Raw genomic sequence first — 25,818 nt, 5'->3', positions numbered from 1 at the left:
GAAAAAAAAAAAAGAAAAAGATAAAAACAAAAACAGAACAAAACAAAAAAACAGAATATGATCAAATATGATCAGGCTAGTGCACAGATCAGTGCCACACACTGGATGTGGGGCGTATTTTGTTCTATTAGAAGAAAGTACCTCCTAAAATTTTAAAGGAAGAAAGACTTATATATGTAGAAAATAAGGGTTGATACAATGAAGGGATGGAAGACGACTGTAAAGATGAAAATTATAAAAGATTTTATAAAACGAATTGATAAGATAAGAAGTTGTTTGAAAAAAGAAAGAAGATTAAAAAAAAAAAAGGGAGAGAATGTGATCATGCAGGAGACTAGAACAAAGCCATACACCAGTGATTTAGGGTATATTTTGATCTGTGAAACTGTATCTCAAAATTTTAAAGAGAGAACAACTTAGATATATATATATATATATATATATATATATATATGCCAAAAATAAGGGTAACTACTATGAAGGGATAAAATATGACTCTAAAAATGAAAAATAAAACATGTTTTTTTTTAAAAGGGATTGATAAGTTGTTGGTTGAAAAAGGGAAAAAGAAAAATTCAAAAAAAAACAGTTAAAAAAATTAACTTTGAAAAACTAATGAATCATGGTAAAAAAGCCATGAATTCTATCTGAAGTATTCCCCTAGCGCTGGAGTTCTCCCGTTCTCCTTGATCGGTAAACTTGGTCTTGGCTTGCTGGCTGTTTGGGCTGATCTTCTGGGAGAGGGGCCTGTTGCCGTGGTTCCCAAATGTCTTTGCTGGAGGCGGAATTGCCCCGCCCTTGTCGGTCCGGGCTAAGCAAGCTTCTCGGCTCTCGGGAGCTTTTGTTCCCTGCAAGTTCTCGGTACAGCTTTGGAGGACCAGGGTGAAAATGGTGGCCTCCAAATCTCTGCCTGGAGGAGCCGAGAAATCCAGGCCCCGCTCCTCAGTGCGCCCCCAGAGAAAAGCAGTCACTCCCGTCTCCCCGGTCTCCGGCCGCACTCCGTGCTCACCTGGCCTGTGACCGAGTGTTTCTATCTTTGGCTCCCGACCCCGTGTGGAGTCTCCAAACCCAGCAGATCCCTGTGGTGCGCTCCCGCACCGCTCCTCCGGCGGGGGGGGGGAGGAGAGTCTCCCCGGATCTGCTGCTTGTTGGGTCCCTGCTGCAGGAGCAGTGGCCCGACTGGGCCGCAGATCACAGTTTATGGCCACCCCGAGCTGAGAGCCCGCGCCTCGGCTCCGTCTCTGCAGCCGGCTTCCCCGCTCCGATCCCTGGGAGCTCTGCTGCACTCAGGCACTCCCGGTCTTTCTGTGACCCTGAGGGTCCTGAGACCACACTGTCCCGCGAGGGTTTCACCCCCCTGCTTAGCCACTGGAGCAACATCCATCAGCGGAGCAGGCTTCTAAAAGTTCCGATTTTGTGCTCCGCGGCTCTATCACTTGCCAGAAGCGGCCGACGGAGGCCCCCTCCCCCACCGTCTATCCTCCCGAATATCGCCTCGGATTCACTTCTCTGCACGTCCTACCTTCCAGTAAGTGGTCGCTTCTCTGTTCAGAGAGTTGTTGCTACTCTCTTCTTCGGTCTCCTGTTGAGTTCGTAGGTGTTGAGAATGGTTTGATCCCTATTCAGCTGAATTCCTGAGACCAGACAAAATCCAGGTCTCCTACTCCTCCGCCATCTTGCTCCATGAAAGACCATTATTAAATTGCCATCCTGATTTCTCCTTTCCAAGTAAAATAACTCTGATTTCCTCCTAGGTTTCATTCTCTGTCATTGTCTTTCTGCCTCTGCTCAGACTTCTTTCGAAATTCTCCACACTTGTTTTAAATTATGGAGCCCAGAATTAGGCACCACTTCCAGTAAGGAATCTGACCAGGATGGACAAACTGCCTCAGCATCCTGCAGACAGTACTTCCTCATATGAAGGCTAGTGTCATGAAGACCTTGACTTCGGTGGCATTTGCGTATAGAAGTAAGTTCAGTGTATCTCTGGGTTGAAATAGCTCCTCAGTACTCGGAACTCCTGAACTCTTCAGAAACTAGTCTGAAAATGTGTAAGCTCTAAACACCATTCTGAGTGTCTCTGGCACTGGCAGGAGAAGGTAGCTAAGCAGTGGGTGCTGCTGATTCTAGGTAGCTCCCACTTGTTGGTATGATTAGATCCTATAAATCTTAGAAGAACCCTAATTCCAGATTTGGTATGACTTTTTGTGATATTCTGTAAATTAACTCATCTCCTATTTATATATATTTTTAGAACCAATAGCTATTTTGTAAATCCCAGTGGTGTTAATTAATAGAAATGTAGTAAGGCTGGGAAGGACACAATCTTGATACCTTGATGAAAGTTTTGGTTTAGAGATATTAGACTGGGTGGGCTTGTTTTTAATCCTAATTACAACTAGCAGCAAAGCCACGCCTTTATTATAAAGGCCTAAACCAGGTATATTAAACTCACTTCTACATCATCAATTTGATGAATTTCCTGAATGACTCCATAAAATCTTAAGCTAAATTTAAAGTCTGATATCAATGTGGCACACTTTAAACATAAAGTTGAAATGATCAACTTGATTTCCCTTTGCCAGCTTGAAAACACTTCTTCACTATGTGTAAGGGAATAAATACAAACATGTGCCTAGAATGGGGCCTGACATATAACAGGATCTCAACAAATATTTTTAAAAGAATATATCCAAGAATGCCTATTGCACTTGCTTGGTAATATCTATAACCCCCTAAGGAGGTTTTCAATAATATATATATTTAAAAAAGTGAATTGCAAAAGGCATTTGTTAAGAAGGCAGTATTCTGTCACTTTTAATTTTTAACACTTCTTATAGTGAATAACACTTCTTATAGTGAATAACACTTCTTATAGTGTATATATAGTGAAGTATATACAATATACGTACAATATATGTACTTCTTATTTCTAAGTATAGTTCTGGCTTTGTCATCCATTTTAGTTATCAAAATTACATTCATAAATAAAAGTTATTAAGAATTCTTCCTCATGATTCATTTTTTTACTTTATCAGTCTCCTCTCCTCAATATCCAAATTATCTGCAATTCTGCTGAAATTCTTTTTATCGTTCATCTTTCTACCTACTAATGTTTTCTCTTTCTAATTAGTCTTAGAAGCATACTAAGGTCAAGATAACGTCTTTTAGTGTCTTGATTCTACTTATCACTTAGAGGTGCTGGATAAGGTGTTTAAAAACTATCGTGCCAGCCTGCCTGAGTGGCACAGTCGGTTAAGTGTCCAACCCTTGGTTTAGGCTCAGGTGGTGTCTCAGGGTTGTGGGACTGAGCCTTGCACAGGGCTCTGCTCTCAGCAGGGAGTCTACATAAGATTTTCTCTCCCTCCCCCCGCCCCTCCCCCTCCTGCATGTGCACACACTCTCTCTCTCTCAAATAAATACATATTTAATAAAATAAAATAAAAACTATCATGCCAAGTGGAATTGAAAAAAAAAAAAAAACAGAACAAATGAGCAAGGGAAAAAAAGAGAGAGGCAAACCAAGAAACTGCCTCTTAACTACAGAGAACAAAGTGACGGTTACCAGAGGGGAGTTGGTTGGGGAATGGGGGAAATAGGGGATGGAGACTAAGAATTGCTCTTGTTGTGAAGAGCACTGGGTGTTGTATGGAAGTGCTGAATCACTATATTGTACACCTGAACTAATATACTGTATGTTAACTAACTGGAATTTAAATAAAAATTAAAAAAAAAAAACCCTATCTTGCCAATCTCTCTTGCTGATCATTTACCACTCCCAACATAAATAGGCTTTATAATAAAGGATGTATTTACTACAGAACCTCATAAACATCTAGAAGTTAAAAAGTTACATTTAGTAGACTAAAAATAATGTGTTCTCTTGATTGTTCTATGTGTATTGAAAATAGACATCACTTTTATGGTTAATCTGAAAATAAATTACATGGAAGAATAGGTTAGCAGAATTTCATAAACCTCAAAAGTAGTTGGATTGAATCTGACATTTACAGAGGAAGATGGACAATATTGCATCAAAAAAAAATATGCCACAACAAAGTATTTCCATTGGTGTCCATCTCCTTTCTCTTTATTTCTGGCCAGATTCAGTATCTTTCAAGTAAACAGAGACTCCCGAAAGTCTTTTGTCCCAACCTGAAAATCCGTTTTAAAGGAAGCGAGAATAGTTCTTAGTGTAAGAATTGACAGAGATAGTAAGGGTTCCCTTTCACAGCTCATCTACCTTCTTGATTAATATCTTATACCTTTTTATTGTTTTCCCAAGGGTGCAATCCCTTTGTAACTTACTGTGTGCCCAATACTACATTCCTCAAAGACTGTATGATATAGGTATTACTATGCCATTGTAATTAGAGGAAACTGAGATTCAGAGACTTTACCCAACGTCAGACAATTAGTTATGTTGTTGAAGCTAACATATTCCAATGCCCATGCTCTTTCTTCTATACTCTGCAGAAAGTAAAGCTTTATCGGATAAAAAATGGGAATACATTCCTATCATATTTCCCTAGCCAAAAATGTTGGTGTGTAATCCTGTTGTGTTGAAATTCACCTTCCACATCTTTTGAATGTTTTCAGTCAATTCACTCTGAAGACTTGCACCTGTCTCTAGCGAGCTGCAAAGTTTTCGTCTCTTCTTTTCTCTCATAACGTGCTCACCCTGGGCAAGTGCACAGAAGTCTCCGTCGAAAGATTTGGTTTATGGGCCTGCTGATGTTTCATGCCCTCTTTCTTATATAAACCAGAATCATAGCATACAATCTACAGAATTACTACAGGGTCTTAAAATGGATGGAAAAGATACTTGCAAAGCAAAATGAATGCAAAATTCCTCTAGATGTTTATGGTCTGTCTCTTTTATGTTTCCTTCTCATATGCAATTTTCTTGAGCTACCAATCTTTACTGAATCTTCCCAAAGCATTTCATCTCATTTTCATGGACACAACTTCTTTTATACTCATATGACATCGGAGCACTTAATATTTTATTAAAACACATAATTACAAGAATAGTAAGTACAGCTGACAAGTTCTGCCTGCTAGTAAATATCTAACTTTTGACTAGTGGGAGCAAAAGCACGGAGACATTCCTGAGCTTTGAGCACTCAGGAGAGCTGTTGATCTCAGTTTAGGTTTTACAGAAGGAAGGGACGTTATCTGTTATATTGGTGAGTTGGTTAAGTGGAGGCCAACTAAACAATCTTGATTTTGAAGTCACGTAGGCCTGGATTCAAACCCTGGCTCTGTGATGTTGGTAAAGTTAGCTTCCAGATCTAAGTCTCAATGTCCTCATCTATGAAGTGAGGATAAAAATAGCTCCTTAGTATATATCACAAGGTTGTCGAGAGATTAAGCTAGATGATGCCTGTACTGTGTTGAATACGAGGTATGGCACATGGTAGGCTCTCAAAACAAGCAATCGCTGCTGCTGCTGCTGCTGGTCGTGTTGCTAATCCTACAACAGCAACATATGCTACAGCTTCTCTAAATCTGAGTCTTGTGACCAGACATTCGCCAAGTTTTGGTCTCATAAATAAAAACGTCCTAGAAGACCCTGCCACATGAACCTTCTGTAAGCAAATCGTTCATTTCTGAAGTAGAACTTTTTTTTCCCCTAAATCTGCTCCTCTTCTTATATTCCCGGTTTTGGAAGGAGGCATCAGTTTCTACTCAAGACCAAGAAAACGTCCAGGCCTCTGTTGTCTTCCGTTACTGGCCCCCACCCTCCTGCCCCAGGGATCCAAGATGAAGATCCAACTACTCAGCTCATCCTATGAAGCTGCTGCCCTAAGACTCTTCTAATCCACTCCTTTATGCTCCTACTATATCCTTGTATCACTTATAAAACCTGGCCATTTTTATGTTTGCCTTCTATCAGCCATGTTCAACTATAAGCTCCTTGAAAGTGCCAGGTATGATTTATTCCTGTAATCCCAGTGTGGCTAGCACACTGCTTGGCATATAGTAGGCACTAAACAAATGTTTGCTGAATAAATTAATACAGTTTTAGCCACATCTGCACAGCACAGCAGAGACCTGATTTTCCTGTTAATTCTCCGCTTTCAAGTAAGAAATATAGTGAAGCACAGCTGCAGCTGGGGCCTAAATGACCCTTTTGGGGATTTTCTCTTGTTGTTAGGTTCAACCATTAGCAGTAATTTTTGCTGTAGCAATGTTTGCTCTGGTAAATTCCGGGAAACTAAATGGTGCTAATCATAAAAATAGCCTTGATTATGCAGTTTTTGTTGGAATTTGTTTACTGGATTTGAATTTGGTTATATATATTTTCAGACTCAGTTCTGTTAGAGAATAGAAGAGAGTTGCTTTTTCTCTGGAGGAGAAAGACCTCAAACTAACACTTTAATGTTTAAAATTCCTAAATCCGTGCCAGCCATCCAGATGGCTTTCAGCAAAAGCATCCCCTTCTCTGCAAAGGCATGTCTCTTTCCATCTTCTGTCAGTTGACTTCTGTGTGTCCTAGTTTTGTAATGTTAGGCCACTTAGTCTCTTTGCTCATCTTTATAATGGGAATAACAGCATCTTCTTCATAAGATTGTAGGGAGAAGTTCCAGTAGTGATATCTTCAAAGTATTAATCACAGTGCTTAGAATATGCTAAAAGACTAGATCACTTTATGACTATGATAATTTTCACTATCCCTGGCTTCTCCAACAATGTCAACAATAAAAGCAAGGGCTTTGGGGCTGGACAGACCAGGGCCCCAAAAGAGAAAAAACAATTTCACAGTTGCACGACAGCCACCAAGTCATTTAGCATACATCTTCTGTGGTCTCCTCTTCTATAAAATGGCCCCAAAGATATCAATCTCATAGTGCATTGAGAGAGTTCAAAGAAATAAAGTATGTAAAACATCCACCATGATGCCTGGGCCAAGATATACACTCATTTCTCAAGTCATCCAAAATTTTCTTGTCAATCTTTGTTCTCAGAATGTTCTCCGATATTTCACTTCATTCTACTGTCTAGCTACTAAAGCAAGAAACATCACATGGCCTTCCATGTTTCCTGCTTTCAAGCACTCAGCTCCTCAGATAATTGGTAATACCTCTGGCAAATTATTTTTCCTAAAATTCTGACTACATAGATGGAAGATTTGCCTATAAAATTTTTGGTAACAACTCGAACTCATCTTTTGCCTTATTAAAAATTTCTAGCAATTGTGGTAGTTTATACATTAGCATTTGATTTTACAGTATTTTAATACCTTCTCTAGTTGTTTTGTTTTTTTTTTCCTACCCCTTCCTTTTAGAATGTATACTCCTGAAAAGCAGGGACTCTACTTCCCACTATGGTAGACCGGCTCTAAAATGACCCCTAATGATCCTTCTTCCTGGGTAACCATGCTCTTCTATAATGCATTCCCCCTTGAATGTGGGCTGGACCTAGTGACTCACTTCTAACGACTAGAATACAAGAAAAGTGATGGGATGTCTATTCTGAGATTAGTTTACAAAAAGACTATGACTTGCAAGTCTTTTGTCCTCTCGCTCTTGACAAACAATCTGCCAGGTTGTGCGTGGCTCTATGGAGACGCCTACATCATAAGGAACTGATGTTTCTGGCCAACAGCCAGCAAGGACCTGAGGCGTGCCAAGAGTCACATGAGGGAGCTTGGAAGTGTATCTTCCATGTCCTGCCAACAGCTGCAAGTGAGCTTGGAAGCAGATTTCCCCCAGTTGAACATTCAGATGACTGCAGCTCTGGCTGACACCTTATTTGCAGCCATGGGACAGATCTTGAATCAGAGGCATCTAGTTAAATGGACCCAGAGATACTGTAATGTATCAATATTTCTTATTTTAAGTTGCTAAGTTGCGGTGGTAATCTGTTATACAGCAGTAGAAATACTGCCATAGCAAACCCAGAAAAACGAGGAAGTGGCTTTGGAAATAGGCAGTGAAGGAAGGCTGGGAGGATTCTAAAGAGTATGTTAAAGCAAGCCTGCATTGCCTTGAACACACTGTAAGTGGATATCGGGCGGTGGGGGAGAGGTTCTTGCATAGTGGCAGAAAGCTTAGTGACGTCATCACCTTCTATAAGGAGAAAGGTGGAAAGGTCCCTAGTGAGTGGAGTGATCGAGCTAAGTAGATTTCCAAACAAGTGTTGAAGGTGCTGCCGGATATCTTCTTGCAGCTTATGGTAAAATGTGACCGAAGAGAGAAATTGAGAGGACCATTAAATAGAAAGGAACCAAGACTTGATGGTTTTGAACATCTTGACTCTAAAAATAAGAAATAGTTTCCAAAGTTCAAAGCCAGGGTAGTGCCAGGAGAACATGGTCTCAAAATGAAGCAGAGGGTGGAACTAACATCTTTTGTTAAGAATTTTGAACTTAGGTATGGAGATGCTTCAAAAAATTAAAGATAGAAATTCCATTACTGGGTATTTATCCAAAGAATAAGAAAACACGAATTCAAAAAGACAGATATATGCACCCCTATATTTATTGCAGCATTATTTACAACCGTCAAGATATGGAAGCAACCCAAGTGTCCACTGATAGATGAATGGATAAAGAAGTTGTGGTGTGTGTGTGTGTGTGTGTGTGTGTGTGTGTGTGTGTGTGTGTGTGTGTGTGTGTGTAATGGAATATTACTCATTCATAAAAAAGAATGAGATCTTGCCATTTGCGACAACATGAATGGACCTAGAGGGTATTATGCTGAGTGAAATCACTCAGAGAAAGACAAATACCATATACATGGAATCTAAGAAACAAAACTAATGAACAAACAAACAACAAGCAGAAACAGACCCATAAATACAAATAATAAACTGATGACTGCCAGAGGGGAGGGAGGTAGAGACATGGGCAAAATAGGTAAATGGGAGTGGGAGGTACAGGCTTCCAGTTACGGAATGAAAAAGTCACGGGAATGAAAGGCACAGCACAGGGAATAGTCGGTGGGACTGTAACAGGGTTGTGTGGTGGCAGATGGTGGCTACACTTGTGGTGAGCACCGCAGTATGTATAAACTTGTCAAATCACTATGGTGTACACCTGAAACTAATGTACCATCATGTGTTGACTATACTCAAGTTAAAAAAAAAGAGAACTGAAGAATAGCAGTTACATGTACTATAATCTGTAATAATCAATTACTGAAGCAATTTTCAACCACAATTTCTTAAATTTTACTTTCTAGGACTAGCCTAATCCTATCCATCTCAAACTCTAGAATCCTTCCTCCTTCCAACTATTTTACTATATTGAATTTGTTGGTGAGTATTCAAATACCAAATATTTTTTAAAAGAGTTTCATTTTCTTTCTTTCGTAGAAGAAAGTCTCTTAAAATAGTTGTTTCTAATCATAATTACATTGATTGAGAAACATGAACTATAACCCCCCTAAAGAGAATTCTGAACTGGGGGAACTCATATATGTATTTTTTTATAATGTGTAGTAAGCAGGTCTGTCATGTGCCCTAAAAGAGAGACATTCTCTCTATTTTCCAAGGGTGCTCACTCTACACAAATCATTAAAAAGGTAATCTGAAAGAAAGGCCATGAGTGCCTCTGCTCACAAGACACACAGAGAAGTCAGAGACCCATACAGGAATTGTCTCCCAATTGACATCTACCCTTGTTTCTGTACCATTTTGGCTTCTGGTGAATTTTTCCATTATTATGCTTTTCCCTCAGCTACACCGATCAGTGTGACCACAGTGGCTAGGGCCAAATCCATTCAGTCTATTTCTTATAATTAAGACCACTATTAAGTGAAGTCCAGGCAACAGAATGAGTTCAACTTGCAGTAACTGAGATCAACCATGTTCCCCAGGCTTTCAGACCCTACTGGCTGAATAAATCCTATAAACTATCAGGGTCTACCTTAGAAAATTAGGTGGCTTTCTCCTTAAGTTTCTTTATTTATTCCACTTGGCCCAAGGTATTAACCCAGACATAGCAAGATGTTATCAGTGATTGCACAGACTTGGTGTTGGCCTATAAGAAGAAAATCTAAGATTCAGGGTAATTCCATCACCTATAACAACCCTGGCCAGTGAGTTGAAGTCGATCTGAATGCCTTCTAGGATTGAGGTGGTGTCCCTGATCAGATCACTTAAAGTCAGGAACAAATTTTGTACCACCTTATCTAATTAAATGAGTCCAACCCTAAGAACAGTTGCCTACACAATGCATATAAAAAATAAATCAGCTATCACTTAGGAAAGCAACCGTAAGTAAGCAAGAATAGCCTCATTTTAGAAGGATCTCTAGAATCATCTAAGGGCTACATGAGCTAATGATGGTGTTTCTTTAAATACATGAAGCCCTCTTATGACCACTCCTAAGGTGAAGTTATGTGAGCAGCCCAAAGAGTTTTACCAATTGCCACAATCTATTTCCGTAATTTGCCATCCCAAACTCAACCCGTTCGTCCATAATTTTTCAAGTGACAGACCAAACTCCTAGGTCATTGACAACAACTCAAGATTCAGTAAAACATGTAACGAGGTTCACCAAGAGGAGTACTGTCCAGACCTATAGGAATGGCTTTGAGTTATGCCCACTGAGCAAAATGACCATGTCCATTTTGGGGTCTGCACAGCTGGTGCTGAGTTCGGAAAGCATAGTAGACAGCTTTGGACAGCTTAGCTGAACCATCTGTGAACCAAAGCCCAGGCATTTAAAGAAACCTCTATGAACTGAGGGCCTCACTGAGCTAGTGGCCTTGTTTCAACAGGCAGAAAAACAGATAAAGTTTCCACAAAATGGAAAGCTGCTACTTGTTCATGTAAAGCTAAGATGCTGCGGGGAGGGCTTGGTAGCTTTCTTGAATTTATCATTTCCATTTGACAAGCAAGGTTTTTTAGGCCCTTCTAACCTTAATCATCAGTGAGTTCAAGTTGACCCATCTCAAACTGAGAATATTAGACCAGAGACTCACAAGGCCTCCATGGGTCAGACATTGTTTCAGTTCCGATAAGAGCTTAGTAGAATGTCAATAGCTGCCTTTTTTTTCCCTTCTTTTTTTGGTTGCTGCATCAGACCTGCACTGTTGCTACGTCAGGAAATGGCCCAAGTAGTCTGCCAGCCATGATGTGTTTAAATAAGCTGTGATCTCTCCTTCTTTTTCTGGGATTCTATATTGTTTCTTCTAGCCCACCTGGGAGAAAACAGGGGAAGTGTTTTCTCTATTGTCCTACTATTACTGTTCTACATGTGGCAATCCCTGAATGAATCTCCACTGGCACTAATGGGACAGAGAAGAGCAGGTGGATAACACATCAATTCCATTATACATTTAGCAGTGGAAACCATAACAGTAGCACATTGCATCTGCCCAAAGAGTTCTACCAAAAGGCCATTTTGCTTCCCTTCCCACTGTGAACCCTGCCCAAACCACATAAGTTGAATATGGGCACCCTTCCTCACTGTGTGACCAGGTGAGATGGTGATCTGAGCCAGTATCCACACAACCATGAAGTTGAGTGCTTCCCCTCCCAAAGTTCCCCATCATACTGGGGTTCATATAGCATCTGGTCTCTCTGGAGGACAAAGGAGATCTCATCCTGACCCCTAGTCACCTTCCTCCTTACAGCAGCTGAGTTTAGGGTAGAGAGAGGAGGCATCAAGGGGCACAGAGGCAGAGGGCAGCTCTGGACCAGTAACAAGGTGCCTTTATTTTCAGTGTTGAGCAGTGCAGTGGTTACTTGTGTTTTAACCAGACTTCCAACATCTACCACCTGAAGCACTGTATAAGGTGTCATCATACTGACACAATCAAGTTAGCTTTGGAGAGTCTTCGTCCCACAGCCACTGCCTTGACTCCCACAGCAGGAACTGTTATGGAGGACATCTCAACCTGGAGTCCAATCCTAAGTTTGGTTAGAACATAAGGGATGGGGAAGTTTTCCAAGGTGGTAAGGCTAACTGTAAGAATTTAGCTAGACTGTTGTGGGACACTTTCTTGTGTCCTCTAGCAGGTTACTTTCATCAGCACTGTAGGCCCGTTGGGACCCAAATACTCATCAATGGTTTCCCATAAGAGTTTGTCTATCTCAAAGAACTCTCCCTGACAGGACCAAAAGGCCTTTGTAGCAGCCAAGACACACCGCAAAAAAACTGGGGAGACCTTTTAGTGTCTCAGTGATCACAGTGGGCATGATAAACTGCAGGAGGGGCTCAGTCAAAAGGCAGTCCAACTGTTGCTATTTCTCCTCAAATGAGCATTATATGCCTTGCTCCATTATCTCCACAGTGAACTCATTAAGGCCCTAAGGATTTGCCAGTCTTCTGATTGTGGCACTTGCAAATCCCTTCCTTTCAAAAAGCTAGGTGTCCGAGTGTATCTCTATGACTGTGGTCTGAACAAGGTCAGAACATTCCTCTACCCCAGAATGGGTCTTTGTACTAGTTGATATAGACTATCATATCTTTGTGTTGATTCCTCAAACTCCAATTTCCAAAGAGTGATAAGAAGAGGGCCAGATGATATCTGCAAAAGCAGGCGTGTCTGAAGAGGATGCCAGAGCTCGGGTAAACCTGCATCTTTTATAACAGGCAACGTCACCACCCTTGCTCCAGAGGGGAAGACTCTCTCTCTCTTCCAAGATTGTTCACTATACTAACATTTGATAGTCCAGAACAAAGGGCAGTCAGTGCCTCAGAAATGTGAAAGCCTCGTAGAGAACTGTTTCCCAGTTATTATTTAATGGGGAAAAAGGTCTAGAAATTCAGCTGATTTTTAACATCCCTATAATATTTTTCAAATTACCTTTTCAAAGACTGTCCAACTAGTATTCCTTTCCACATACTCTACCTGCAGGTAAACTGGTCTATTTCTTGAACATATGCAATATTGACCCACTTCTAGGTTACAGAAAACGAGAAACTTGTGCAAATAAATACCAAAACCACAAATCTAAATTCGTACTTTTATTTTGTATGTCCTTAGTTGAGATGACTCTTTTACACTATGGTTATTTGGCCTTTTGATGGGTTGCCTTGAAAGTGCTTTAAGCTCTTTACTATATATATTTATTGTTTCCAAAACAAAATAGCAAGTCTCTTGGGAGTATAAACTATATTTTTCCATGACTCAATATTCCTAATTCAATTCCTCTTAACAAACGCTACCTACTCACTAAGACATAAATGCCACTGTCTTTAAGTCCCTGATAAATATATTCTATATGAGAAGGGAACTAAAGATCCTTATTTTTCCCACTGAGATCCAGAACTAAACAGTCAACAGACCAAAGTAGACCTCTGTAATTCAAATGTCACACTGCAATTTCAAATTGGCAGCCTTTCTTGAGTTTCGTTTTACTTGCCAAGGAAACAATGAAGCACTTATTCTGATGCCAGCAGAACTGTGGGAAGAGACTAAGAGATTTGTATTTCCCTGAATTTTTAATCTGCAGAAGAGAACAACTACAGGGACCAAAGTGGCACATGTTGTTATTATTTTAATAATTCTATAATTACACAACTAATTGCATCTTGGAAAATATGGTGTGTACATATACAAATTGACTCACATGATTGCAAAAATGCTAACAGATGATCAGATAGAACCAGAAGTTACAGTTATAGAATTTATGGTAAATGAAAAGGTAAAAACCAATACAAACATCACTGATGATACTTCTATGGATTATCTATGAATTAATGATAAGTATGGTCTCAATTTTACAACTTCCTTTGAGAGAGAATAATTCTACTCCTTTCCTCATGGCTATCTGATGGTTTGTGGCCACAATTCTTTCTTACAAAGTCTCTGCAATACCAGGACTCAAAGGTCAGTTTTCCTGGCATCTTTAAGCTGGACAACCGCAGCTCTGATCGCATCTAACCCCTTCCCACAAACTCCCCAAATCCTAGGCCTGATACAATGCATATTCTATTCCACTACGTCTGAGGTTGGGTGGAAAAATCTGTAATTTTAAAGAAGTGCCATGAGATTGTCACATTGAGGCAAGTTTGAGACATGGAGTCTTAAAAATCATTTTATAAGTGTTAGAGAGCAGGAACTAGGTAATAGTCATCTTATATCCAGATAACTGTTAAATATAAGAATTGTACATGGCAGATCTTTTTTTCATTAAATATTGAGTTGGCAGGAAGTATATTTATAAAACATACAGACAGTATATGAATAATGATATCACCACTACCAATGAACAACCTAGTTCAAGAAAAGGAGCAGTATCACTACATTTTAATAATCTTCTGTGTGTGCTTTCCTGCTTCTATTTCAGTTGCTTGCTGCCCTTTAAAGTAATCCTGCTGAACTTTATCATTCTTGGTTTTTCTTTAGTTTTACTGTATTTATGTACAGCCAAACAATGTATCACTTATTTTTAATGGTTTTAAACCTATCAGTGGAATCATATTGTTCGTATGCTCCTGTGCCTTTTTGATTTTAAATGGTATGTTCCTGGAATTCCACCAGTTGTGGTGGATTGCTGAAAGAACTTCTGTATCTTATTCCACTGTATGAATATACTACAATATATTTACCCATTCTCTTGTTGATAGAGATATCACAGTTGCGTCCAGTTTTTTTTCTCTTACAAGAAAAATATTACAACATATCTTACAGCTCATGTATATGAGAGTTTTACTAATTGCTTAATAAAGAATGTAACTGTTGAGACAACTTTACTAGATAATATCAAATTGTTTTTCAAAGTGGATGGGCCAATTAATATATCCTATAAACAAAGAATAACAGTTCCTTTTACTCTACATCCTAACCAAAACTTAAAATATCAATTAAATCCATTCAGTAGATATGAAATGGTATTTCATTTTGGTTTTTAATTTTCACATCCTGATTGCTAACATGTTTGGGCATCTTTTTATATGCTCATTGGTCACTAAGGTTCCTCTTCTATGACGTGAGCGTTATAGCCAATGGTCCTCTTAATATTCTTTTCTTGCTGGCTCCTAGAAGTACTTTTTATATAATTCTCTTTCAGTTATTTATTTTTCAAACATTTTCTTCCAGCTTCTGGTTTGTCTTTTTGCCTTCATAAAGGTATTCTTCAGATGAACAGAAGTTCTTAATTTTAATGTAGTCAATTTTCTCAATACTTTCCTTTATTGTTTTGCTTTCTTAGGTGTTTGATGTAGCAAAACCACTTCTTACACTGAGGTCATAAAGATATTCTTCTATGGTGTCTTCTAAATTTTATAGTTTTACTTTTTACATCTGAGTAGTCAATCTACCTAGAGTGAACTTTTGGGTACATACTGAAATGGGGGTTGCAAATTCACCATGTCTCCTTCACTGAAACGTTTCTCAACCCACCTAGAGTGTTATTGTCACTAATCCAATTTTCGTACGTGTGAGGGGCTGCTTCTGGGCTCCTTGACCAACTTGTTCCTTCCTTTGCTCCAGAGACTAAATTTCTACAGCTTAATAATAAGTATCTCTCTTCTAAGGTATGTTACATGTTATGGTTATTTCTGGTACACTGTTCTTTCCTACAGATTTTAGCGATAGCTTACCAATTTCTATTTTTAAATTCTTTAGAATTATTTTTACAGGAATTGCATTGAATGTATAACTCAACTTAGAGAGAACTGACTCAAACAACTAAGTCTTCTGATCCATGAACAAGGTTTCTTTACCCTTTCATATAAATTTTCTTTAATATTATTTCAATAAAATTTCCTTTTTCATAAGGGTCTTGCTTATGTTTTGTTAGACAAGGTTTTGCCTTTTACTAAAGTAATTAATAATTTATAAATTATATTTCTCTCTGCAGACACATTGAAATAGATGCTATATTTTATATTAATTATGTGTAGAGCAAATTTGCTAAAATCTTGTAATATTTCTAATAATTGATCTATAGGTATATTTGAGGTTTTCCAAACAGATGACCACATTGCCTGCAACAGTTTTATTTTTTACTTTCCAATTTATTTCTTTTACTTCTTCTTTTTGCCTTCCAGGTATGATGTCAAATGCAAGCAGTGACTGATTTTCAAATATTAAACCATACTTGCATTATTGGCTAAACTCAGCTTGGCCATAATACCTCTTTTATATGTTCTTGGATATGATTTGCCAATATTTTATTTCATTTTTTTGGCATTGTTTTTATGAATAGGATGGGCCTATAAGTCTTCTTTGTCATCAATATTTGGTTTTAGTACCACAGTTATCCCTCATTACCCAATATATCTCACACTCTCAAGGTTTTACTGCATTCCTGGTATCAGAGTTGTACTACTTTCAATTTTGTCTTCTGGAATAAGTTATATACAACTGGAGATTTTTTTTCCTGTTTGGTATAATTGATAAAATAACCAGGATCTTATCTTTCTTTCCTTCCTTCTTTTTTTTCTTCCATCCCTTCTCACTTACTCCCAGGCCACTCCTTTGGCTCTTTGTCTCTCATGGTGATTTTGTTCCCTGTGAGTTTTGTACTTTGAAATTGTAAGCTCATTTTTCTTGAAACTTTAATTTAATTTAAGCTTTGATTGAAGATGAATGGCTTTGGGCACCTGGGTGGTGTAGTCAGTTAAGTGTCCAACTCTTGGTTTTGGCTCAGGTTGTGATCTCAGAGTCATGAGGTTGAGCCCCCCATTGGGCTCAGTGTGAAGTCGGCTTGGGTTTCTCCTCTACCTCTTTTTCTGCCCCTCCCCCTGCTCTCTCTCTCTCTCTCTAAAATAAATAAATCTTTAAAAAAAAAAAAGATGAAAGGCTCAAGAAAGGACATGCTTTTTTTTCTCCTGAAAGGTAGCATAAATTCAGGCTGCTGTGATCACAATGTCTCAGAAAAAATTTTTTCTTCCCTTCCACCCAGCAACAAGGTTTGACACTGGCAGTTCCTCATGCAGTCCTTGGAGTGGAAGATTAGATTTATTTTCATCTTATAGAGTAGTGTAGCCCGTGAGACTCCAGCTTTATATGGAGTTCTCCAATTAGACATCCCACTCTGGCTCGGCCCTCCGCTTTGTCTACTGCAACTCAAAGCAATACCAATTACAGTCTCATCATAATATACAGAACACTTAGGATAAATATAACATTATGAAAGTGAAAGAAGTCAGATATTAAAAAGTATGTACTTCATGGTTCTGTTCAAATGACATTCTAGAATTGACAATCTATAGTGTCAGAAAATAGATTCAATGGTTTGATTTGGGCTGAGTAACTGCAAAGTTCTGTAAGGAAACTATTTGAGGTAATGAAAATGTTCAGTATCTCAACTGTGATGGTGGTTATTCATGAAACTGTCTACCCACATGAATACATTTAAAATTGGTGCATTTTATTGTATATAAGTTATCCCCCATTATTGTTAACTTTAATATCTGAAAGATGGATATATAATGATAAAAAAATCAAGTTATCCATTTAATATCTACACATTTTACTCTATGTCAATTTTATGTCAATAAAATGATTTTTTTTAAGCCCCTCTGAGGACTGGAATTCCAGAAATCCATTAAGGGTTTTTACCACTACCCTTACTAGCATCAATATGAGTTTAAAATAAATGGAATCCTTATCAGACCCACTAAGCCTCCATAATAAGGCTGCTTTAGAACACTGGGGTCTTTGGTCGGCTCACCATTTAGTTCTTATTGCTGATGAAAATGTATTCCTATGACTGATGGCTACTGGGCAGAAGACGACTATCTATGCAATATTGATTTTGACATCACTTAGGCCATTTCAACTATTCTGTTGCTATTGCATGCTTTTTCAGTTATGACTAAAAAGAAGTCATGTCAATGTGAGTCACCAAATTCCTACTTCTAAGATCCAAAGTTTTTCAAGGACTGAAATATGTATATTCATTTTTTCCTGGTTTTACATGCAGACAATTTTGGTGCATTGTGGTAGAGACAGGGTCTTCTTACAATTCTTGTTCTCTCAAAACAAAATGTGGAAGCAAAAGCCCATGGAAAGGTGTGTGAAATCCCAAAGTGCCAAAGGACAAGTTCAGATTATTCCTCAGTCATTATCTCCAATCTCTAGTCTTGCCAGGTCTGATATTCCTTTTACCCATGTACTCTGTGCCGCTCTTCCCTCACTATCTCAGATTATGTTTCTAACTAAATTTTATTCTCATTTAACTCTACTTTCCAGTTTTCATCTTAGCATCCTTTGAGTGATTCAATTCAGTTCAATTTCTTAGCTTCCTCTCATCTGCCCAGTGCTGTGCTCATGGTGGTGTGTATTAAAAATCAACCAGCTATTGAAACCCGTCACTGAAGAGATTATAAGCTAGTGGGGGATATTTATGGGTAAATGATGATAGATATACACACAGTACTATTATTGACTCATATAGAAAAGAGTCCCCAGCTCGCTGAGAAAGTCCAAGGCTTTGTAGAAAAGACACATGAAACCTAAACTGAGCCCTGAAAGTGAACAGGATTTGAGGGCACACAAGGGCGACCAAGAATGGGTTCAGGGAATGGCATTCCAGGAAGAGAAGACCAAAGGAGCAAAGGCATGGGGAAGACACAGGATCCCTGTGGCCCACTGGAAAATAAGGTTGATAAGGTCCATCTCCCACAGGGCCTTTTTACATTTTATAACTTTTTGGTAAAAAATTACATTCAACTTAGAAAATGCTCTTAAAGTTGGAAAAATGCTGACATTTGTGTTTATTTCTGTAACATCTCTCAAACACTTCAAACTCTGTGATCCATCATTGTAATGTAATTGTTCTATAGTCCTAGATGTCTAGGATGTACAAAGTCTATACTTTCAGAGGAATTTGATGGGATAGCAGAATTTCATAGAGTTTATTTACTATTTTATATCTCACTCATGAATAAGTATCATCACAATGTGGTAGTTGGAAAGAAAATAACATGAAACCATATTCAAATCACTTGCATTATGATAAACAATGTAAAGAAAATGAGCTACAAAAAGATGACATTATTTAGGCAAAGGTTTCTATTCTAACTTCTATCTTCCCTTGATACTATCCATCTTCCTGTCTGTGCTCAGTATCATAAATAATAATGTTTTCACATACAAAGAATATTTCTAAAGAGGGTCCTTCAAGTATAGGAGGATGTCCACCACCAGGGGATAGTGTGTGCGTGTGTTTGTGCATGTGTATATGTACCATGCCTAGGCTAGATCAAGCATGGATACACAGTCTTCAACTAAATGTTTTCCAAACATCTTATGAATCCGGGTTTCAATGACAATGACCAGTACTGTAGATTTTGGGATCACAAACTAAAGGATGTAATTAAATTTAATGATTTTAAAGATCCAGTCAAATTGGAGTCTATAAACAAGTTTGTTAAAAAGGTTTTGTATTTCTCCTATTCTTCAGGCTCCTCTCATCACCATAATCCAATCTCCATTTTAAATATACTTGATTTCCATTTTTAAGCTCCTCTATTTCTGTTACTGGCAGCTAAAGATAGTGAGAATTATTTTATTATTTGAAGTGTAATAGTTTTTTAGACATTTTGCTATGTCTACCATATAAATCACGTAGATAAGTAGTATTATAATTTAAAGATATGTGTATTTAGTTTTTTGAAAAATGAAAAACTTTGTGTCAAGAGATTCTTTTCTAAAAAAACCCACTGAGTTTAAAAACAATGTGTACACTGTATTGTATATACATCATGCAGCCTTGTTGTGTATCTTTTTCTTCCCCTTTAATATGAATCACAAAATATTTAAAGTGTTAAGGGTTAACAACATCCATGGTTAAACATTAGGAAGTAAGTACAACTTGCAGAACCTGCACCTATAATATGTGCTATATTTCAGAATTAAATACTATCTTCACACGATAATTTTTCCAACTATTATTCAACACACAAAACACACGGCTCTAGAGAAGTTCTTCGAGCACAGAGCTAGTTAATAAGACACACAGAATATTTAATTTCACACATGAAGCAGAAAGGTGCAGATAAGCATTATTTTCCACCAAAAAAAACAAACCTTAAGGAAATAGTTGTTATTGTTATTGCTGTTGCCAGACACTCCTTGCAATTCAGCCACAGTGCTCTAAAATGGTTGACAACACAAATTAAAGAAGGCTTTTCCCCATTAAAGAGAGCAGCCTAATGATAAAGGATAGAAAAAACACTGAAGTTCCGGTGCCTGCTAGAATACACACATTTGAGAACTGAGAGAATGCCTTCCACTCTTAGTTTCTCAACATTATGAAGAGTATAAAGTCAATTCACATTATTAAAAGGCCATTCATAATAATTGCAATCTCTTGTCCACAACACAAGCTGTTTCCAACCAGGAACAGCAAACAGCATGAGTCAAATTTAATGTTATCCCTTTAATGCTTTTTGCCTAAAAATTATATTCTTATAAACCATTTAACGCTTATGCAAACCATAGCTCCATTATATTTCTGACTCTAATTATTACATGTTAACACAAGCAATAAAAATGCATATCCAGGTAGGCAGCTGCTCTAAATATTCAACACCTTAAAAGATTCTAAAAACTAATATTCTCATGATATAGTTATAATTATATTAATTTCCAGTAATGAAAAAAATTATGAAAGTGAGCTTAAATTATGTCTTAAGAGAAGGGGCCTCAGTCTCTAGAGTGATGATTAACCTTGTTATAAACTATTACCTGAAGAGACTTTGATATGCCATCTATAATCTAAGACTTTAAAATGTAATAATTATCATATTTTAAAAGCATATTTAAAGAAGCAAATCAAAATAATCCTATAATTTCAAAGTGCATGTAAAATAGTTTATTTTAATGTGAATGACCATATGCATTTTCTAATTCAAAAAAGTGGTACAGCACCAGGTCATACTTCATTTCTAGCGTGAGCCCACTGTACTTCACACTGCATAATGATCTTGGATAGAAACATATACCCACAATTTATATACATGACCCATGCTACACAAAACATATGCCAGAATTACAACATCCCACCACTAAAAGGCTAAACATTGATAGCTGTGGAGTATGACAGATTAAATTTGTTACTGAAAATTAAAATCTAGTTGAAAAATTTACTATACCCCCAGAATTTCGTGGGATAGTGCTGACTGTGTGAGGGGCTTACTAAAATCCTCCAACGTTACCTTCCAGATTGAGAAAGAAAGAAAAGAAAAGAAAAAAGAAAGAAAAGAAAAAGAAAAAAGAAAGAAAAAGAAAGAAAGAAAGAAGAAAGAAGAAAAAAGAAAGAAAGAAAGAAAGAAAGAAAGAAAAGAAAGAAAAAGAAAGAAAGAAGAAAAGAAAGAAAGAAAGAAAGAAAGAAAGAAAGAAAGAAAGAAAAAAGAAAAAAAAAGAAAGAAGAAAGAAAGAAAAGAAAGAAAGAAAGAAAGAAAAGAAAGAAAAGAAAGAAAGAAAGAAAAGAAGAAAGAAGAAAGAAAGAAAGAAAGAAAGAAAGAAAGAAAGAAAGAAAGAAAGAAAGAAAGAAAAAAGAAAGAAAGAAAGAAAGAAAAAAGAAAGAAAGGAAGAAAGAGAAATGAACAATAATTCTATTATCCAGAGATGCAATCGCTAATTACAGATATATTCAGATCTACATCTTAAATGTTTCAACTGCTCAGATTTAAACTTTTTCTTCTTTACAGGATCCTTCCCCTCATTCTTCAGCCTTTGGGCAGAGCCCTTTTAACTTTTTTTTTTTTTTTTAAATCACAATGTTTAACAGAGAGTAAACAGAAACAGGAATGTAAATTAAAATTGATTTGGCTGTTTGCTTATTGTAAACTCCTCGAGTTTAAATATTTGGGGGGGAACCCAGAAAGTGTAGGATTATCTATATATCTGGGATTATCATATATCTTAAATTCATTCGAGTACAACTTATAATGTCCTAAAGCATTAAAACAGCTACGTGTAAGCACACACAATACATAATAAGGTATTCTTATTCCTGAATATGGTTTTGATAGAGAACTACTGTACTTTTACAATTTCAGGATATATTTCTCAACATTGCAATATTTTCCCCATGGGCAGTTCAAGCAAGCAACTCCCCTCTATCAATGTGACAAGTTCCAAGTTAGAATCAACCTTGGATGATTTGACCAAAACCAGAAGCTATAATGCTGATCTAAGCACTGGCTCTGGAAATTAGCTGGATGAACTTAGTTGTTCTGCATGTAATTAGAGGTTTTCCTAGGGGCCCAGGGAATGTCATAGGGGATACTGTGAAATAAAAATGCTTCTAACTTTGAAATCACAAGATGATTCCATAAATGATAAGAAAAGTGAGAAGCCAAGTGACTGATTACACAATTCAGGATTAACAAAGATACATAAATCAATACATTGTTGAATTACATATAAAATTAACTCAGTTATTCAAGGATCATTTACCCATTGGATAACCAATGGTTATTGGTTCTTCTCACCTCCATTATGTCTCTTACATTTTACTTTTCGTTAACAGAGAGAAAGAGAGTAGATAAAAAATAGGGACCTACCACTCAAATTGATTTAACAATATTTGGTAGCATTAGTAAAAAAATGAATTTAAATCAAGTAAATAAAGTGTTTATACAAGAGTGAATTTTCATTATTTGTACAGCTTTCATCTCTCCTATGCACAGATATTAACAGTTGGTTTTAACTGAGCATGTTTTGGCAACACACAAGAAAGGGAGAGAACTACAAGTCAGAGAGGAGCATGAGAGAGAAACAAAGAAAAAGGTTCCTTGACCTTTTCAGTAAAGTGAAGGTTACATGGAATAACATAGTAGTGAGCATCTGATTTCTATTTCTGGATTTCTATCTCTACAACTTGAAGAGAGAAAAAAAGTTTAACCTAAAGCTAAACTTGAATTAAAAAAAAAATCATATACTTAATTATTCTTCCCTTTAAGCCCTATCTTCATAGGATACTTACAGATTATTTGCCTAGAATAAAATAATTCTCCAAGTATTTAATTCCCGTATTACTAGAAATACTGAATAAAGAATCACAGAACCTAAGTATTACAAGAAATTCCATCACCTAACACAGGAACCCTCTTTCCAACATCTCGTCACCCAGTTATTCTGTGGGTACCTGAACAAAGACAGACCCATTAGTCCACTCCATTCAAAAACAGCAATATGTTGTAAAGAGTCCCAACTTTGGAGACAGGAAGACCCTATTCCCATCATAAATCTGCCAACTACTAGCTATATGACTAGGAAAAGCCTCGTTTGCGTCATTTCTAGAAAAAAAAAATCTTTTCTGTGTGCTGTAAAGATTACATGAAATCATGTAGGGAAATGTACCTTGCCAAGTGCCAGGCACTGAATATTTATTTACCTTTCTTAGTCCTGAAAATATCTGCTCAGGTGACAATCAACTTTGCTTCCCTCATAAAAACTAAGCAAACAAACAAACAAAAAATCCATATGATGTGCTCCTAAGTATAAAAGTTGAGTAATAAATATTCATTTTGCATTGACTCAAATTACTAAATTAGAATCTTACATCAAACAAACAAACAAACAAAAAGCTTTAGGGGCTTGAGTTGAAAACTTTTGGAACTGAATGTAATCAATTCCTCAAAATAACTGGAAGAAGTATGTACTGTGTAGCAGGTGATCTAAAATTTTCACTTGGAGAGCTTTAAAGAACTGTCTTATTTTCCCTCTTTCTTCGCTAGACTTGATGTTTTATTTCACACACTCACAGAATATTCAAAGCTAGAAAGAGTGCAGAAATTTAGCCCAATCTCTTAAAGCCAAAGACACTGACGCCCACAGACTGGGAAAGCTTGGCCTCCTCGCCTTCCTCCACTTGATGTCACCCGAACTCCCCCGAATCTCACATCCAAATTCTTTCTAGCAGAGCCAGCAGGTAAAAACCAAATCTGCAGAGAATGATTCTACAATCCTAAAAATAGGCTTGCAGCCAAAGCAAATCAGTGTCTCTGATAAAACACAAAACACTAGCACAGAGAACTGAAGACTAAGATGAACATTTAAATATTTGAGGAAATTGTTTTTAATTTCTAAATCCAAGGTAACATTTTCATACATTATATCTCAGTATAATAAAAAAAACCTTGCCATTTCAAATGGACTCTGCAAGTAAAAAGTTAAATCAACTAAACAGAATTCTAAGAGACAAATTCATTCACGTGAAGACTTTGTAACGTTTATTCTCCGATCAAAAGTTAACTGATGCACCATTTTTAATTGTTTACTATAATAAATGGAGAATAAACATTAAACTACCAACGCACAAAAAATTAAGATACATTTGGGTTAAAACATTCCAGACTAAAAATACATGGAAGTATCTCAATGTCTATTTATTAATCTTCACTATGTCCTGGCTAGAGTCCAAGAAAAAGCTCTGGAAGAAGAATATATTCAGATGAGTAGAGGTTGAACGTATGAAGGTGCACTGTCCTTGTATCAGCTGGTATAAATAATATATGTTTTACCTGAATATTGACTATGTTTATGGAGTATGAAATACTCTGACTAAATTATTGGTGGGTCTTCTGACATGCCAATATGAAACACATGCGTGTTTAAACATGTTTATAATAAAGCATGTTGTCCCATTATATCAATGTACATTTGGCATTTACATTAGAAATAGACCAGCATCTGTATTACATTACAACACACAAGGATTCCAGAGAGCCATTTTCACTTGGGGGTTAGCTTCTATTCATTTACTTGATCTTCTACAGAGAGCAGGATGCAAAATTACTCCAATATGTATCTACTCTATGGAATATGTGCCGGTGGAAAAGCTTTGTTCTGCATTATGTTAGCACAAATCACAGTGAGCAGATCTAAAGAATGTCTTCCTCCTGGAAAAAAAGAAACCTGAAAATACCCAGCAATTTTTAGTACTTTTCTGTGTGTGTTTGTGTATGTATGTGTGCATTGTTTTCAATCAAAATGTTTACTGATTTTTTTTCAAAAAGCATTACAAACTTACTGTAGAAAATTGGGGGAGAAATCAAAAAAATATAAAGCAGGGAGAGAAAATCACCAAATTCCAACAATAAAGACAGCTACTATTCACATCTTGGTGTTTTTACTTTTTTTGTTTCTGTGAATTTCTTTTAATAGTGCAGTAAAACATGACTTATTTGATCCCAAAGTCTTCAGGCTATAAACAGGATACCATTACTTGATTCATTAGTTAATAACAGATGTAAGTAGTATTTCCCTTCTGTGACGTTGAATGTAGACATGCTCTCCATGAGCAACTGCAAAGAACCTATCATACTCTCACACGGTAGAGAGTCTTGTAAAGTAGAACGTGGTGGGGAGAAAGGCAGGAAGGACGCTGTCACGCGCTACTTACCTCATCGTCGTCGGCGTCGTACTGGGCATAGTGCTGCTCGAGCAGCTCTCTCTGGCGCCTTTCTTGTTCCAGCGTCTGGCTTATCAACTGGGCAACCTCACTCACTTGTCCTGGCTTTTCTCGCCCAATAACAAATCTGTAGGAAGGTGAAAGGAGACTAATATAGTTGGATTCTCCAGCAAAAAGGAATGCTAAAAAAAAAAAAGAAAAGCACTGAGCTTGATAGCTCTTCACAGTCCATCAAGCCTCAAGAAATTAATATCACATATATACTCTAAATGGTATGCCTGTGTGGAAGGGGAGGTTAGCTGAGCAACTGAACAGGTGATTGTAGACATACCCTAAAGGAAAAGAAAGGGGAAAAATAAAGGACAATAAAAAAATGGGGTGTCTGGGTGGCTCAGTCAGTTAAGCATCTGACTCTTGATTTCCGCTTAGGTCATGACCTCAGAGTCCTGAGATCAGCCCCACCTCCGGTGGGCGCTGGGCGTGGAACCTGCTGAAGATTCTCTCTCCCTTTCCTTCTGCCACCCCACCAACCCCCCAACC

General features: G+C 37.4%; 1 protein-coding gene across 1 annotated transcript in view; it reads right to left on the bottom strand.

Annotated features, from left to right (window-relative positions):
• The window catches only part of PPP1R9A (protein phosphatase 1 regulatory subunit 9A), a 315,687-nt gene that overhangs the window by 88,277 nt on the left and 201,592 nt on the right, over positions 1-25,818 (bottom strand). Inside the window, 1 exon segment of the mRNA XM_035723249.1 lies at positions 25,270-25,405. Coding sequence (XP_035579142.1) covers positions 25,270-25,405 — 136 coding nt within the window.

The sequence above is a fragment of the Zalophus californianus genome, chromosome 12, assembly GCF_009762305.2.
Source record: "Zalophus californianus isolate mZalCal1 chromosome 12, mZalCal1.pri.v2, whole genome shotgun sequence".
Taxonomy (NCBI): Eukaryota; Metazoa; Chordata; class Mammalia; order Carnivora; family Otariidae; genus Zalophus; species Zalophus californianus.
The sequence above is the reverse complement of the archived record's forward strand: the minus strand, read 5'-3'. Positions and strand labels throughout refer to the sequence as shown.